Raw genomic sequence first — 17,657 nt, 5'->3', positions numbered from 1 at the left:
TAAGGGCCCTACATAGATAGTATTTTCTGGGAAGGTGCCTCCCTAGAATTATTTTTGATAGAAACTTACCATCAGGAGTTCGCTGTGCCGTGTAACCTTTCAAAGAATCAATCTTTGTCTCTCCTTTAAATAGTGACAAGAAAAATCAAATAGATGAATTAGCATTTGCAAAAAAATAAACACTACAAGAATTTTTTTTTTAGGACTACATACCATCAATCATACTACCCGTAGCATGACCCTTCAAGCTTGGCATTGTTTTTGAGTTCCACATACTGGGACTCAGTATCTCTGGAGTTTTGTCAGTTGCCAGATGATCTATATAAGGTGAGGGGACTGAGGTCTGTTGTGTTGTCTCTTCAACAGATGACCGAACAGATGGTTCTTGTTTTATTCTCAAGTCTGAAAAGGGAGAGAATGCTTCATGATAAACAGTTGTTCTGGTAATATTTTATAAAAAGTTAGTGGTAAACTGAAACAAGACTGTACCCTCTGCGAAAGTGTCTTGGTTGTCAAGGTTTACGGAGGAGGAAGAGGAGTGGTGACTGTCAGGCGTACCGATGTTATTACCCTCAGCTGGAGGATCCGCAGCACCAGTTCTGTCAAATGAAACCATCGAAGCAGCATTCGATCCGTTAGGTCCTTCTTCATAGCGGTGTGTAGATGGAGAATTGTGACCGTATGAATGGTTCTCTTCAACTTTTGGCGACATTTCTCTTGGGTCATGACCACTATTGGGGTGGTAATGCATCTCTGGGTCACTTGCGGGTCGGTTTCTGCTACCATCTCGTAAGACCGATGCTCGCACAGCTGATGAACTTTCTTGGATAGCATCACTTGGACTACGATGATGGCGCTTCCGAGGAGCATTTTCGTACCTGAAACACAAATTTGCAATAAGCACCAGAAAACAAGAAAAAAAGAGACTATAAAAATTATAATTATTTGAAAAACAAAAGGACAATTTTTGAAAAGTTATGGTATGAACATTAAAAATTAGATTCTTACCCTTGAGATGGAGCCGGTGGTGCGGTGGATGACGTTCTCTCATACGAAGGTCTGTAGTGGTGCATGTAAGGGGACAGGACGGGTGAGTATGGGTGGGACGAAGGAGATGCCATCTGTGATGAATTGTGCTCTGCTCGTGCTAATGAGCTTTCTGAGCCACAGTTGTTATTCAAACTATCTGCCACCTCCTTCAGACTTGAGTTTAATCGTGCTATCTTACGACCAGTTGGTGAGTCCAACTTGTCGCTACTGTTTGGCACATCCTCCTTTTCTTGAACAAGAGCAAGTTTCTCATGTTCTATGGACAACCCCTTGACCTGAAAATAGAACAACAAATTAGATCTTCAGACACCCAAACCACCGACCGACACTACACATAAATATTCTGAAAAGTCTCTCACCTGAAGACATTCCGCAGCTTTAAGAAAGCTGGGAAGACTGTCCTGTGAAACATGCACCTCTCCTTTGTACATGAACTCCAGCAACGCTGACATGTTGCTGGAGGTGGTACCGTCCAGGATCACCAGGATGCTCGGGCATACTGGAGCTGTTTCAAATAGATCCTGGAAGTGTTTACTGCAAGCTGCTAGTATTAGCTTGTGAGCTTTGAACGTCACACCTGAAACAGAGAGAATGCAGAGGAGGCGTTAGAGACCACGTCTGAATGGGGTATCGCCATCGCGGCGTCGCGGGGTATCTGCATTCTGCACGCGCCGCAAGCCGCAGGCTGCCACGCGCTGGCGTTTGACGGCTTGGCGTTAGCTTGGCGAGCCCTGGGCCTGCCTGGCCTCTGGGCTGCCGGCCCTGCCGGCCCTGCCGGCCCTGCCGGCCTGCTGGGTGGGATGCACAACAGCTGTGTGACCTTGCACTCACTCCCGCTGGCTGCCGCTGGCTGCGCATGCAGCTAAAGATATCATCCTGCGTCACAGCCAGACAGCCAGGCCGAACGGGCTACGTGGACGGCGAGGGCAGGGAGGGGGAGGGGGAGGGGGTGGCGGAGGGAAGGCGAAATAGTCCCATCGAATTCCCCACACGTGCACGCAATTTCCATGCCCGCTGCCCTCGCGCGGCGTGGCGCGGCGTGGCGCCCGAATTCGCACGCCAGGGTGCGCGGGGGAAGTCACAGGTATGAGAAATTGATCTCCATTTATTTTTAATCGGCGGGCTGGCCGGGCGAGGTAAGGGGGAGGCGGTCGGAAGTTAACGCAAAACGGAGCGGCCACCAAAGGATCGGTTGACAGGTAGGAAGCACCACCACCGCCACACTCGGCGAAAAACAGCGAGAAACAAAGAGGAGAGAAACGGCGAGGATCGAGGGGGGGGGGAGGGGAGGAGTGCTGCAGGAGGGCAGGGCATGGGATTGAGCTTGCCGGTCACGCACATGCTCGGCAACGTAAGAGAACAAAAGCAGAGCAGGCCGGCATCATGGCAGGGCCTCGGCACGGCCCCATCGGCCCCATGGCACGGCAGGGCACGGCACGGTCGCTTCAGTTCGCAAGCAGGCTTCGGCTGCGCCCATGGCCCGCCCCGCCCCGTGCACGCCAGGAGGGCACGGCCGGGGGAGCGAGGCGGGCGGGGCGGGGCGGGGCGGGGCGGGCGTGGCAGCAGGGCGGAGCGTGGCGAGGCGAGGCGCGGCGAGCGATTATCGCAAATTTCGAACCGACCGCGCCGGGGCCCCGTGGTGCCCCATGGCACCGGGCCCTGACGAGCCGCGCCAGCCAAACCAAGCCCAGCCATGCGTTGGAGGGAGACGGGCGGGCCGGACAGAGAGAGAGAGACAGACAGACGGGCGGACCGCGTCGTGGAGGCCTAGGCCTCACTGGCCGGTCGGCCCTGACTGCCTCACGGTCCCTGACGCTATGCTAGCCGGGCCCATCCATAGGCCGGGCTAGCCGGGCCCAACGCACAAACCAATCCAACCCGCCCCGCCCCGCCCCGCCGCGGCCCGGGCGCCCGCGCCCGGCCCGGCCCGGCCGGCCCCCCAGGAACAAAAGGACCCGCCTTCCGCAAGGAGATCGGAGCCGACCCTGCAACCTGAGCGCGAGCCGCGACGCCGCGAGCTAGCTAGCACCAGCCGCGCGTCGATGGCTCCACTCTAGCCAGTCGCCGACAGCACTAGGCGCTTTTCAAGGACCCGCAGTGCAGCCACGCCTGGAACGGCAAACGGCAACGAACCCAGCCAGCAACCCAGCCCGGCCGGCCAAGCCCGGCTGGCCTGCGCGGGTGGCGCGCTGGCGCGTGCGTCACAACGAGACGGGAGCGTGTTCCGGTACGAAGCACTGCGAGGCACCCCCGGCCCGGCGGCACGCGGCACGCGGCCCGGCCGAGGGCACCGAGGGCCTGGCTCACGCGGCACGCGCTGCGCAGTGCTGCGCGAGGCCCTTCTCCGCGTCCTTGGCCAGGCCGGCCGGGCCAAGCTGGCCAAGCCACTGCGAAGCCGGCCAGGCGTGCGAATACTGTACCAGTGTACCGACACCATGCTCACCCATTTGCAAGTTTGCAACCGGCTGAGGCAAGCCGACGCGCCAACGCGGCGCCCGCAGGCAAACGACCCTCGCTGCAAACCTAGGGCGTCATCGCAGCACAGCCTACGCTAGGCGCAAAAAAATAATAATGAAATGACGAAAAGTGTAATTACTGCACGGTGGCGCGGCTTTTGTCGCAGCGGTCTTAAAGCAGCCCCGCCGCACCCGCGTCCAGGGCGGCGGGTATTCAAGGCAATCAGATTAAGCGAGCGAGTGGCAACCCTTAAGCAAAGGCACCCCTTGCTGGAGTCCGCTGGAGTCGCGGTGACGCAGGCGAGGCGTTGGCCGGGTTCACGGCAGCGGGGCGAGCGGGCCGGGGGCACACTGTGCGGCCTGCGGGCTGCCGGCCACGGCGCCACGGCGCGGCCAGCATCCAGACACTTCGGTTTCGTTTACTATTTCTTCCCGGTGCTTCCGGCATGCCTTGACGGCGGGGCCGCGTCGTGCCCAGCCATTCGCACGATGTCATTAAACGCAGACCGAATCCGAGAGTCGCTCTGTCTCTCTCGCACCTGCAGGGGACGCCTCACGAGAGCGAGAGAGAGAGAGAGCGAGACTCTCGGAATCGGTCTGCGGTTAGCATTCATCGGGTCCTTTCGGACTGCCGATTCCGATGCACCCCGTGACCCCTACACCGTCGACGGCGTCCTTTTGCCTTCCCTTCCGCGTGTGTGGCTGACCACCCCGCCCTCCACTCGTCGGCGAGCTTGCCGAGCTTGGGGGAGGGCGAGAACGGCTGGCGCACCTGCGCCGCATACCCGCTCTGAACGCCCCCCCCCCTCTCCCACTTCCGCGCGCGTCACCCCGCCCCCCAACGCGCTCCTCTCCGCCACCGAGACCCTCCTCGGCGCGGCGGGCCCCCACGTCGGCGCCGGCCCACCCCGAGGGGCCTGCCTCGCGCTGCTTCGCGGCGTCCATGAGGTCCCCGCCGGCCTGCGTGGCGGGCTGGCGGCCTGGCGGGCGGGGCCCCGACGCACGGCCGGCACGGCCAGCACGGCCACAGCCGAACTTGTTGGGGCCTGGCTGCCCGCCTGTAGACTGATTCCGAGCGGGGGCCTCTCTCTCGCACTCACGGGGCGCCCCGTACGGGCGCGAGAGAGACAGAGCGACGTCCGCACTGTGCGGAATCAGTCTACTGCTCGGCGGGCCATTCCTCTCCTCAGCTCGCGAACCGAACCGAACCGACGCCGCGGCGTGGCGTGGCGGCGTGGCGTGGCGGCGGGCCCACCAACCGCACCGCAGCAGCTGACACGAGCGCAGCTGCCCGCGCCCCGCGCCCCGCCGTCCCCCGCCTACAGCCCGCTGTCCTTCAGAGTGCATAACCAAGGCTATGGTGGGCCTGGCCTAGCGAGCCGTGGCGTGCCCCGCCGCGCCGCGCCACGACGCGCCGGTCCTAGTGCTGCCGACGGCCGACGACCGACGGGCCCCACCGCGGTCCGCGGGGCCGGGGGGCCGCGGCGTGGCGGCGCGGGGGACTGCACGCGAGGCGGGGGCCAGGGGGCCGCGGGGCCGCGGGGGCTCGGGCGGGTCGGGCTAGGCCTGCGCGATGCTTGGCAACACTTAGCATCACGGAACTGTACGACGTCGCAGGGCGGGGCGGGGCGGGGCGGAGGCGCGGCGGGGAGGGCGGTTCTGCCAAGGAGACTCGGCGAGCTGCACGGCGACGCTGCGGGCGCGGAGCGGCGGAGCGCGGAGTGAGAGGGAAGGGGGGACGGCTGTGGGCTGGTCAAGCTCAAGGAGACGTGGAGGTCCTACTACTGCCGCTGCAGCCGCCGCGACGGCGAGGCTTGCCGAAAAACGAGCTGGGCCCCCCTCCCCCTCCCCGCCCCCCTCGCCAACACGCACGCACGCACACGACGACGAGCTTCCCACGGCGCGGTGCTGGACTTGGCGCGTTGCACGTGGCGCACGCCGCCACACTGTAGGCACGCAGTACGCACGCCCCGGCGGCGGACCAGCGCAGGACGAGCTGAATAGAAAGACGGCAAAAAACGCTAGATAAAAACGAAACGGGTCGTTGTCACCGCGGGTAATAGTGGCAAAGTAACTTGGCGAGGCGACGAGGTGACGTGACGGGGCGACGTCGCCGTCGACGGGGCCCCGCTCCGCTCCGCTTCGCCATCGCGACGTGCAAAAGTTTCGGGGGTGTCGCGCCTCGCCGCCCTGCGTTTCGCGAAGGGCCGGTGGGTGGCAGCGGACTCATTCCGAGAGTCGTCGTTTTCGCCGCTCTGTCTCCCTCGCACTCGCGGGGCGATGTCGTGGGCGCGAGAGAGACGGAGCGACCACTCTCGGAACGAGTCTGCAGAGAGGTGCCGGGTGGCTGCCGGGTGGCGGCCGGGTAGCCAAACTTCGGCAATCCTATTTTTAAGTTGAGTGAACTCGCGCTACTCGCAACTACACGTCGGCGGCCTAGAGCAAACTAATCGGCGTGCACCGACCGCGGCCGGCGGGGCGCGGGGCGCGGGGCAAGGTGCTGACGGCTCGGCGAGGTCTTCCCCGGACCACGGCGACGCACGGCGGGCACCTCCCCGGAAGCCAGACGGACGCATCGCCTCCCAAAAGACGGAAGAAGCGACGACCGTGTGATTCACATTCGGCCATTTGCAAAGGCTAGCGAATATGCGGACCGCGATAAAAATTTGGCCCCGGCCGACGCGCTCTGCGCCGCTCTGCGCTGCGCGCTCCGCCTCGCGTTTGGCGGTTTGGTTCGCCGCCTCGCTTCGCCTGCGATTCGCCTGCAGCCGGGCCGGGCCGCCGCGCCGCGCCACCGCCGACAACCTTGACAGTCAAAGAAAGAAGGAAGTGAGGGAAAAGGAAGCGAGAAGGAGAGAGAAGGAGGGGACCCGACCAACCGGCTGGCTGCCTGTCCGACTGGCCGCCTCGTGCCTGCCTGCGCCTGCCTGCCCGCCTGCCTGCCTGCGGGTCCGGTGTGCGCGGAGCAGGGCGGAGCAGCGCGTCGCGTCGTCTACACGATTCACGGATTTATAGCTTGATAAAAATACGCGTTCGCAGAGCAAGGCAAGAGGCCCCTCTCGGCCAATGATAAAAAGAAAAACAATAGAGAAAAAGACGAACCAGAAAGAATAAGACAAAATCGTAGACGGGGCGGCGAAGGCGGAACAGGCCCCTGATGAAGACGAGGTGCGCAGAGCGGCGCAGAGAGAGAAGAGAAGACGTAATAAAAATGCAAAAATACTCCCGGAGCGGAATCAACGGTCGCCTAGAGGCGGCCGGGTACCCGCCGGTACCTGCCCGTACCCGCGGACTCATTCCGAGAGTCGTCTTCGTCGCTCTGTCTCCGTCGCACTCGCGGGGCGCCCCGAATGGGTGCGAGGGAGACAGGGCGACGAAAACGACTCTCGGAATGAGTCCGCCGCCGTAGCGCAGCCCAGCCCGTGTTGCTGGGCTCACTCCAGCGCGGCCCCGGTGCGGCCCCTGCCTCCAGCGGGGCGTTTTGGCGGCAACGGGCAGAGGGTAGGTGAAGGTGAAGGCGAAGGTGGTCGGGAGGCGGAGCGGGCCGAGCGCAGCAGCATTCGCACCGGCAGTCCGGCAGCCGGCCTGCGTGCTCTTGTTGTTGTTGCTGCTGTTGTTGTGGGTGGTTTCGAACCAGCCCACCCGCCAGCCGGCCGGCCGACCGGCGGCCAAGCAGCAAAACAAGAGCGATTCGCAGCCCGTCCCTCTGTCCGTCCGTCCGCCGAGCCGCTGCAGCACGCCAGCCACGCCAGTACCGCAGTGACTCAGGCCGGACCAATCCGGTCGCCAAATTTCGCTCCGGAGCAGAAAAACACGTAACAGCGGCGGAGATACGGTCGCAACGGCGGCAGCAGCCGCAGTCACCGGGTGGCGGCGCGGCGGCCGGAGCCCCCTAGCGGGCCGGGGTAGGCCGTCCCGTAACGCAGGGGCCTATGCGGGTTGCCTAGGCTCCGGGGGTCCGGTGCAGCGCAGCGCATCAGCGCACTGCACTGCAGCGGCCGACCGTCCCCCGGTCCCCGGCCCGCCCCTAGCGCAGCCCCGCCGGCCCGTTCGGCGGCAGAGGCTCCACTCAGTGACGCGACGCGACGCGCGCGCTCCCTGGGGCCCCCGTCGAGGTCGCCGGCGACGACACCGCCATCGCCGGCGTCGCGGCCGGACCGGGCTGTTGCCGCTGGCTGCCGCGCCACCCCCGAGGGGGCCCGAGGGACCCGAGGGCCATCCACTGCGAAGCGCGGGCTCGCCTCAGCCCTCGAGAGGCCTCCGGTCAGCCCGGGCACGGCGGCACGGCCATGCAAAAGAGTCTTCTGCCGCGTCGGCACGTCCGCCCGCCTGTCCGCCCGTCCGTCTGTCCGTCCGGCAGTTGAGCGGCGAGGCATCGGCAGTGAAGGGGAGGGGAGGGGAGGGGGACTGGTCAGGGAGGGGGAGGGGCGCCTGCAGGACAAAGGCAGGCTCCGCCCGGACGGCCCCGCGCGCCCCGCGGCCCCGCAACACACGAAGGGTGGCAGGCAGGCAGGCAGGCAGGGCTGCCAGCCTCGGCTAGGGTTGTCCAGCTCACTGGGCCGCGCTCTGACGGGCTTGAAGCAATTAGCACAGCCCTGGCACAGCCCTCCACCCGCTCAGAATATGCCCGGCAAGCAGGCAAGCAGGCAAGCAGGCGATCCCCAGGACAGGATGCGACGCGGTACGGGGTTCGGGTGCCGCGGGTTTCACACGGGCCGAGACGCTCGGTACACTGGTGCGCCCCGAGACTATCAGACTATCTTCCACTTCCAGTGTCGTGGGAGTAGAAGCAGCGAATTAAAGGTCGGCCGGGAAAACAATAAAAAAAGACGAGCGCGCAACAAACAATATAAAAATCCAAAGGACAGCAAAAAAAAAGACGATAAACGAAAAAGAGCAGGAGAAAAGCGGCGCGGCCGAGTACAGATATACAAATATTCATATACATGTCTGTGAGGACTACAAAGCGGCCCCCGCGTCCGAGGCCGCGCCGCCGTGCGCTCCACGGTGCGTTCATATCAACTTAATTTGGCGCGCAGAGGGGAAGAAGGAGAAGAAGAAGAGGCAGCAGAAGGGGCCCGAATAGACGACAAAGCCTCCTCCACGCCGGGCAGGCCGGGCTCCAGCAGGCCGCCCAGAAACAAAGGCCAGGACGCCACCAGCAGTGAGTGAGGTGCAAAAGGTGAGGCACGGCCGAGCCTGCCAAGGCACGGCACTAGCAGGGGCGGCCAGCCCCAAGCCAGCCACGCAGCCAGCCACGCAGCCAGCCACGCAGCCTCCCAGGGACCAATTATTAAAATTTGGGAGCGGCAGTGGAGCCGGCGGTGGAGGGGATGGGACAATGAGAAGGGTTCGACTGCTGGAGCGCGCGGACGAACTGCGAGACGGAGAGAGAGAGAGGGAGAGGGGGGCCACGGCAGCGCGGGGCAGAGCGAGAGGGGGATCACCAGCAGAGGACACGCTCGCGGGCCCAAGAAGGAGACGAGGAGGAGGAGGAAGGAGCCGTGCAAAATAAAATGGCGCGGCCGGCGGGCACGCTCACGTGAAACGAGAACTTGTATTAGCGACGACTGCAGCAGCGAGGCAGCCAGAGGCAGCGCCGCAGCGCCAACGCCACGCCGCTCCCTCCTCTCCCGGGCGGTCCCACCCCTCCCCTCCCCCTCCCCCTCCCCGCCCTTCGCTATGCGAACTCGCCCCGTCACTACCCCGCCCCGCCCCGCCTCCCCCCGCCACGCCGAGCCACGCCGAGCCACCCCGGGCCGGCTGCAAGATCGGCACGTGTGGTAGATACTGCGAGGAGCAGCAACCCGTTCCCCCCACCACGCCGCACCGCGCCGCACCGCGCCGCACCGCCAGCCCGGCCGGGCCGCACCGCGCAGCACCGCGCAGCGCGGAGCACAGCACCGCCGAGGCGTGGCGTGGCGTGGCGCGGCGTTGCGCGCTTGCAGGCAGGAGGCAGGCAGGAGGCCCGCGATGCTGCAAGTACTACCCGCCGCCCCGCCGCCCCGCCGTCCGCTGCAGCTGTTCCTGCAACGGCACGTTGCGCGTGCAGGCCGCCACGCCGCCGCGTAGTCCCCGCCGCTGGAGAAGGGGAAAGGCAGAGTCGTGGCGGGGCGGGGCGGGGCGGGGCGGGACGCAGCGGGGCCGCAATGCGCCGCATAGCGCAGCCGGGCCGATGCACTTCTACCATCATTTTTGTCCGCGCCGTGAAAGTTGCCCCACTTGGCCCCCCGCGGGGCCCTGCAGGGCCTGGGCGCGCGGAGCTTCTCGCGGCGCCGCCCTGTGGCCCGTCCCCGTCCTGCATGTGCCCGTTCGTCCTTCCGGTGGGCCTCGGAGCCCTGCAGGCGGCCCGGGCCCAGGCAGGCCCTGCACCCTGCGTATCGATTGAGCAAGGCCCTTCGCCGGCCCGCCTCCCACCCCCCTGCGCCGCCCCCGGCCGCCCCCACCCCCACCCCACCGAGGGCGGGCGGCTCGGCCCGGCTTGGCGGCTTCACTGGGCTAGCGGGCCGAAGGGCGGGCCCGGCCGTCCCTCCCCTGCACGCCGCACGACGCACGCTCGGCGCACGCCACCGCACGGCCACCCCCAGTGGAGGGCATGGCACGGCCATGGCGACGCACTAGCGCACAGCGGCCTGCAGAGCCTGCAGCAGCGCCACCACCGAGCCCGCGACCCCAAACTCGGTCCCGCCCCGCAGCCCCCAAACCCCGCGCCCTGGCCTGCTGACGACTGCAGCCGTCCCGCCATGCCAGGCCGCCAGGCCGTCACACGGTGGCGCCCGGCCCCACGGCCCCACGGCCCGGCCGCCGAGCCCCGGCGTGCCCAGCGCCAGGACCAGGACCGCGGGGCGCAGACGGCGCAGACGCAGCCAGGACCAATCAGAACGCGCCAAACTGCACCCAGGGGCCTGGTCCCCGGGGTCCGCGCTCCGCGCCCCCGTTCCAGGCGCCTCTCCAGCCCCCCGCCCCCCGGCCGCCCCCGGCCGCCCCCGTGTCGCACGACGCAGCGCGACGCAGCACGCAGCGGGGACGGCCGGAGTCGGAATCGAGTGCGACTCGACTGCCGGATCCTTCCAACAGTGCGCTCGCCGCCTCTCTCTCTCTCTCTCTCTCTCTCTCTCTCTCTCTCTCTCTCTCTCTCTCTCTCTCTCTCTCACCCACTTCTCGCATAGGTGCGACAGAGACAGAGAGACCCCACAATCATGCCCGCCAATCTATCCTCGCCGTGTACGGAGGCCCCAAAACGAGGCATTCCTGCCCCACCCCCCTCCTCCTCTTCCGTCCTGTAATGCACTGCCGTGTACTCCGCCTCGAGCCTCCAGTGTGCCTCCAGTATGGCGCAGCCGCGGCGCAGCGGGACTTGCTGGAGCGCGTTGCGGTCTGCTGGAGTAGGCAAGCGCAGCGCTGCAGTGGCGTGGCGTGGCACGGCGTGGCACGGCGCGCTGCGGCGCAGTGACCCCCTAAACTCGGTACCCAGGCGCCGCGGCGCTATGCGGGGCACGCCACGGCACGGCACGCCACGCCACGCCACGCACGACGCATGCACCGCAACGGGGCCCACAATGGACGCAGCAGCAGGCTCGGCGTGGCACGGCGTGGCACGGAGCGCTTGCAGCGGGAGCCTCTGGGAAACCACTCCGGGCTAACCGTACAATGATACCGACGCTACGATTGCACTGAGAAAAAAAAAACAACAACCAAGCAGCACTTCAAAGGAAAACAACAAAAAAAATGTCGATTCAAAAATTCAAATTCGATTTTTAGGACTAAAAATAAATTTGCCTTTTTTTTGTTTTTGATTGCCTGGGTTTTGGTTTTGTTTATATTTTTCCACACTACCTTTAAAGTTTTTTCCACACATGAAAAAAACACGCGAGAGGAAAACTCCAGAGCAAAACACAGGGCACACACACACACACGACAGCTGCTTGCCGTCGCACTTTGGCGCAGTCTCCAAGACTGCAGGGCAGGGCGTGGCGTGGCGTTCAGGGGTTGGGGTGCGGCGGGGCGGGGCGGGGCGGGGCGGGCTAGTCCGGCGACTCCTTTGAGGAGCGCACCGCACCCCCGCCGCGGCCTCTCCCTCTCTCCCCCATCCTCCCTTTTACTTTTGCTTGCACTGCCAGTGCTGGCAGGTGCGCGGCCAACCCCACCCACCCACACGCACACAGACACACACGCGCGCACACACACACACGAGCCCGGTCGCGAGGGGAGAGACGGAGGACGGGGGAAGGGGAAGGCGTCAGTGAGGCCAGCAGGGATTACGGGCCCCGCGAGTCCCCTGCAGAGGTGGCGCCGAAGCCCTAGGACACCCACACACACACACACAGACACGCACGCACCCACTCTAAAACTGCGTTAGAAACACACGAAGGGTTGCGCGAGGCTTTCCGTCGCACGCCGTCCGTTCGTCCGTCCCATCCGTGCGTCCTTCCGGAAGGACGAGGGGAGGGGGAGGGGGGAGTGGGGGGCTGGCCCGCCGTGCCCGTCGCTGCAGCAACTCTTTTCTTCACTCAAAAGCGGAGAAGGTGACCTCTGCTCAGAGGGGGCAGGGCGGCGGCGGCGGGACGCGCTGCGGCCCGGACGACGACGAGGACGACGACGAGGAGGAGGAGGGGTGCAGCGAGCGCGTTCGCTGCTCACTTGGGCTCCCCGCAAAAAGGACCACTTCCTCTTTTACTCGGGCGGCAACAATATTTGCGGGCCCTCCGACGACGACAGGCACTTCTCAGAGCTGTCGGCCACAAGCCAGCCGTTGGAGCGGGGCTCGGAGCGGGGCGAGCGCCCGTTTCTCTCTCTCTCTCTCTCTCTCTCTCCTCTCTCTCTCTCTCTCCTCTCTCTCTCTCTCTCTCTCTCTCTCTCTCTCTCTCTCCCCACGATGCGATTCGCGCGATTCGCGATCCAACACCGTGCCGTTCTTCCTTCCGCCGAGAGCGACAAAGCGACCCCCCCCCCCCGCCGGTCGTCGCGGAGGTCGTCTCCTCGGCGACCTACCGGCCTACCGGGAAAGGACGGACGACGGGGCGGCTCATTTGCATGCCAAAGTGCACGCACGCAGCGGCTCGCGGCCCAGCGCATCCTCGGACCGTCAGTCCGTCCCGGTCCGTCCCGGGCCGGCACGCTCATTCCGAGAGTCGTCGTCGTCGTCGCTCTGTCCTTCTCGTGCCGGCGGACGCACGTCGAGTGCAAAGAGAGGCGGAGCGGCGACACTCGGAATCGGCCTGCAGTTCCGAGAAAGCAAACGCCGCAGTGTGTGAAACGCCTCCATTCATCGGCGCGCACATGGCGATGCGGGGCGATGCGGGGCGATGCACACGACTGCAGTCTTTTGTCTCCGGCGAGTCAATGAACCGACCCGGCACCAGCAGCAACAACAGCAGCGACGGCAGACAGAAAAACAAGAGCAAGGCCTCCGGCGCACAGTGGACCAGAAGACCGGTGGAGGCGGTCAAAATCCCGGACGCGTTTTGAGCTCCAGAGTCGCTAAGTGGGACTCGAACCGAGCGTGTGACCCCACCAATGGATTGCTCTCCGAACGAGGAATCCATTGGTGGGGTCACACGCTCGGTTCGAGTTCTGCTTAGCGACTCTGGAGCTCAAAACGCGTCTGGAGTTTCGGCCGCCGGCGCCCACACTGGGCAGCGCACGGCGTAGCGCGCGGCGCGCGGACTCCGGGCGGGGTCCGGTTTCCGGGTGCATCCCGCGCACGCCACCGATACCTCGTTTCCGGAGGGCGGACGGCGGACACGCCAGTTTGGCAGCCGCGGCGGCGGCAGCAGCGCGCCCGGAGCAACCAAATTTCAAACGCAAAAAAAAAACTTTTTCTTTTTTGGTAATTGCTCCTCTTGCACGCAGCCCCACGCTTGCACTGACCCTGATACTACAGTCGGCATGATAATGCCGCATGCGCCACCGCGGAGATAGCTACCGCCGAGCCAAGCCGGTCCGCCACACGGCCAAGGCAGCCCCGCGGAACAGGAGCATGCCCCGCCCTGGCCCCGCCGCCCTACACGAGTACAGACTGCAGATAACTCGGCGACTCGTCAATTCGGCCCACTGCCGCCGCGGCGGGCCGAGGCAGTACAGACAGACCGATTCCGAGAGCCGTCCTCGTCGCTCTGTCTCTCTCGCACCCGCACGGGGCGCCCCGGTGAGTGCGACAGAGACGGAAAAGCGGCTCTCGGAATCGGTCTGCAGGCCGGCAGAGAGTGACAGCGGCGAAACGCGGCGAAACGCGAGCCTGCCATCCTGTACACTGATAGCGAAGCATAGCGCCCACACGCATGCACCCAGCGCGCAGCGCAACCGCCAGCGCCACTCGCAGTGGAGTGGAGGACCTGCACAGCGCGGCTGTAGGCCAGCGCGGCATGCACCGCAGAGATAAGGACGCGTCACGTGACACGCCGGTGACGTCATAGTGACACGCCAGTGACACGCCAGTGACACTGCAAGTGCAGGGCCGGGCGGGGGGGGGGGGGGGGGCAGCGCGCGCCAGCCAGGCCAGCCAGCAGGCCGACCGAAACCGAAAGGGAAAGCCCTGCAATATTCATGCATGCCGCCAAGGGGGTTGGTCGGCCGCCTGGCTGGCTGCCCTGGCTGCCCTGGCTGCCCGCCTGGCCGCTCGGCCCGGGGCCCGGGGGCTCGCGGCGACGGAGGAGGAAATTCAGGCTGCAGTTCGATCCGATAGGCCTCGTCGTCTTTATGACTCCGCGTCCTCCACCACCCCCTCGACCCCCTCGACCGCTTCCACCAAACACTCACACACACACACACGCACACAGATACTTCGATTCGCGGGCACACTGCTATCCACGATTCCCATGGAGGAGCGCCGCGGCGGCGCCCCTTTTTGAGCCCATTTTTTTGATGGTCATTTTCTTGTTGATGGCTTTTTTACCGCCGCCGACGTTACACACACACACACTCACACTCACGGCCCAGCCGAAAAAAATAACAAAAAATAAAATAAAAATGGAGGGGCAGCACTGCTGCACAGACATCGTTGTTCGACGGGTTCGACCCCCGCGGGCCCCGGCCTTGACAATATCATTTGCCTGTGGCAACGTGGGGGTCACCAAGCCCTGATAACTAAAACTAATAAAAAAAGGCCAAGTCGGCCGAAACTCGCGCGACCGTCCGTGTGGGCGGCTAACGCCAGCCGGCCGTCGCCAAACTTTTTTTTTTTCGGGTGTACCAGCGGAGCGGGCCGCTAGGATAAATAGTTCCCTACTATCGGGCGGGGGGGGTAAAAGTTTTGGCACGATGTGGAAAACGCGATACTATGCAAATGAATCCGGATTAATGGCTGTTTGAGCGTTCGAGCCCCGCAACGCGTCTTCTTTCGCCGAGTGCGATGGGCCTGCCGCTTCCAGATCGACGAGTCCACGATCGATTCCACGGGGAAACGCCGCGGCCTTGAGGGGCACACACACTCACACACACACACTCGCAAGGGGAGCGGGCAAGGAGGGCTGTTGCAACGCCGACCACACTGGTGTATACGTAGAGCACACCCTTGCCGGCTCCCCCCTGCAGGACGAGGAAGTGTGGTGTCTCAAGGTCGAATTTTGGCGCGTACACGTACACACACACAGACTCGCACACAGACGCACGCGTCGCGCGCGCGGGGGCCTCAAATGCAACAGGCCACGACACGTGGACTGCTTCTACACTACGACGCGAGCACGTCATAGTGCATCCATTCATTCACATCCATCCAGCGAGCCGAGCCGATGATGCAACAGAGTACACACGCCGCGCCAAAGTGTGAAAAAAAAAAATTCGAAAAAAAAAAATTTATGCACACAGAAAACAACTAAAAATAGCGAGTGCATGAGGACCCGCGGGTCGCGGTGACGCAACGCGGACGATGCACGTGGAGCTCCGCGAATGCTGCGGCGCCGCGGCCAGTGCAGTGCCAAATTGCACCTGTTGTGCTCATCGCTCAAGTGCAGCCGCTCCGCTCCGCGTCACGTCACGCCACGCCAGACCCGTGACGCGCACCATGTTTTTCTCTGCACTGGCCCGCGAGCTGCACCGCGCCGCACGTGGCGAGGGTTAGTTATGCAAGGCGCTGCACCGCCCCCCGTCTCTCTCGCACCTCCAACGGGACGCCGCGCGGGGCCCACGAGTGCGAGAGAGACCGCGACATGCAAGTCGACAAAGACGAGGACTCACCTTCGCAGAAGAGTGTTACATCCGTCAGGCTCTCCGACTTGAATAAATTCCCAAAGGCTGTCGCCAAATTGCTGCCGAAACTGTTCCATTTTAGACAGAACTGCTGCTCCGAACCCATCGCCGAGCTCTAGGGCCTCGCCGCCTGCGGGAGAAAGGGAGAGACGGAAAGGGTTAGTAAGACTGACTGACAACTACACTGCAACAACGAGGGGCCTAACGCCAACCCCGGGGGTCTTTGGCGTGGGAAAATTAGATTCGATTTACTAGCGAGTCACATTTTTATTTTCAACTCATCACTTCAGAAAAGCATGTTGCGTAAATCGTGCAAAACTTGACGCGTTAAAAATTTAAGAGTTATTATAGGATTTTAAATTTAGTTATTTTACCAAATTTCTGCAAAATAATTTTTGTATGAAGTATAACACAATGTTATAAAAATTTGAGTACGCGATTTCGCACGGCTCTGTGCAATTCTGCAAACAGTACAAATCTGTACGAAAAAAATTTCCCACACGCAAAAATTGTGAGACCACATGCGAAGTCGCATGTGAATGCATTGACTGTGCACGAAAATAAAGTAAACGACAAGATTAGATCTAAACACACTGATCATTTGAACTTGGCAAAATGAAAAACGGTGTGCATCAAGTGACAGACACAGACAATCCGCGAATTAGAGAGTTAACTCGTTTATACGTCCGTGCGGTCCGTCGGCCGCTCAAGGAAACAACGATACGTAAAAATAAAAAAAATAGGAGGAAATGAAAAAGAGGACCAATGCACTCCAATAAAAACTCACCGGACTTCCAGAGAGTCAGCAACTACTGTGAGGGCCGCCAGGGCCTGCAAAACAGGAAAAAGAAACAAGACGGCGGTGAGTTTCAGGCAGCCAACAGACAGGATTCGGCGCAGGGACACTGCAGGACGCGTCGCTTCGCTTCAGTCTGCACTCCGCACGCGAGCACACAGCACATCTGCAGCCTTGCATCGACGGCATGGTTTGGCGCAGCCTGGCCCGCCTAGCCCAGCGAGGCGAGCGGCGCTAGCGGCGGCGCCTGCCTCCACTCAGTCAGTCCACTCCCACAGTCACACACCGCGCGAACCGTGCGCCATGGCGCCGCGCACTGTATACAGTACACTGCCAAATCCGCCGTTCGCCAATTCCAAAAACAAACACGCGCCCCGAGGTGTGCCCGACGGAGTCCTTTTCGTCGCGCTGTCTCTCTCTCTCGCCCTCGCGGGGCGTCCCGTGCGGGTGCGAGAGAGACAGAGCGACGAGTGCCGCGGGAGGTGCAGCGCCTCTCCTCAGTTTCAACAAATGGCTGCTACACTGTAGCGGCTCATTCGTAATCGCGAGCCGCGAGTACCGGCACGTTGCTGTACTCCTTTTCAGCTTTTTTTTTTTCGATCCGCCACCTGCTGCTTGCACTTTCCGCGTCGATAACAGTTGTCGAGCAGTGTACACACCGTGTAGTGCACGCGCGACCCGTTCCCCGTCCGTCATTTTTGCAGCTCGGTGTCATCCACCTTTGCGACGCCTCGCGCGAGGCTACGCGAGGCTACATCCGTCTCTCTCGCTCTCACGGTCAAGGTGGCGCGGCTAGCGCGGCCGCCGCGTCTCTCTCTCTCTCGCTCTCACGGCCAAGGTGGCCGCGTGCGAAGTGTGCCCGCACCGCGCCGCACCGCGCCCGCCCTGACAACCGTTCATTAGGACTCAAGGCGGAGACAGGAGACCGAGAGTCGTTTTCGTCGCTCTGTCTCCCTCGCACCCGCACGGGACGCCCCGTGAGAGCGAGAGAGACAGAGCGACGAAAACGACTCTCGGAGTCCGGCTGCGTCCGAAAACTCCTCGCGGTGTTCCCAATCCAAATTCGCCACCCACGCATTCCGATCAGATCGAACATGGCGACAGGCCGAAACATTCGCTCCCCGAGACTCATCCGGAAATCTCTCAGCGATGCACTCTGTAAAGGCGTC

The 17,657-nt window shown here is 63.2% G+C and overlaps 1 protein-coding gene across 3 annotated transcripts in view; it reads right to left on the bottom strand.

The window, feature by feature from the left end:
• Positions 1-17,657, bottom strand: part of LOC117647642 (zinc finger protein chinmo) — a 30,659-nt gene that overhangs the window by 9,540 nt on the left and 3,462 nt on the right. For all 3 annotated transcript variants that reach the window (XM_034389512.1, XM_034389513.1, XM_034389511.1), the window contains exons 2-8: positions 16,480-16,523; positions 15,681-15,822; positions 1,410-1,627; positions 1,009-1,325; positions 490-878; positions 214-402; positions 70-123 (exon numbers count right to left, since the gene is read on the bottom strand). In XM_034389512.1, the coding sequence (XP_034245403.1) occupies positions 70-123; positions 214-402; positions 490-878; positions 1,009-1,325; positions 1,410-1,627; positions 15,681-15,798 (1,285 nt within the window). In that variant the 5' untranslated portion in view covers positions 15,799-15,822; positions 16,480-16,523. The remainder of the gene's footprint in view (positions 1-69; positions 124-213; positions 403-489; positions 879-1,008; positions 1,326-1,409; positions 1,628-15,680; positions 15,823-16,479; positions 16,524-17,657) is intronic.

This window comes from Thrips palmi, unplaced genomic scaffold (assembly GCF_012932325.1).
Source record: "Thrips palmi isolate BJ-2018 unplaced genomic scaffold, TpBJ-2018v1 HiC_scaffold_2, whole genome shotgun sequence".
In the NCBI taxonomy this organism is placed as follows: domain Eukaryota; kingdom Metazoa; phylum Arthropoda; class Insecta; order Thysanoptera; family Thripidae; genus Thrips; species Thrips palmi.
The sequence above is the reverse complement of the archived record's forward strand: the minus strand, read 5'-3'. Positions and strand labels throughout refer to the sequence as shown.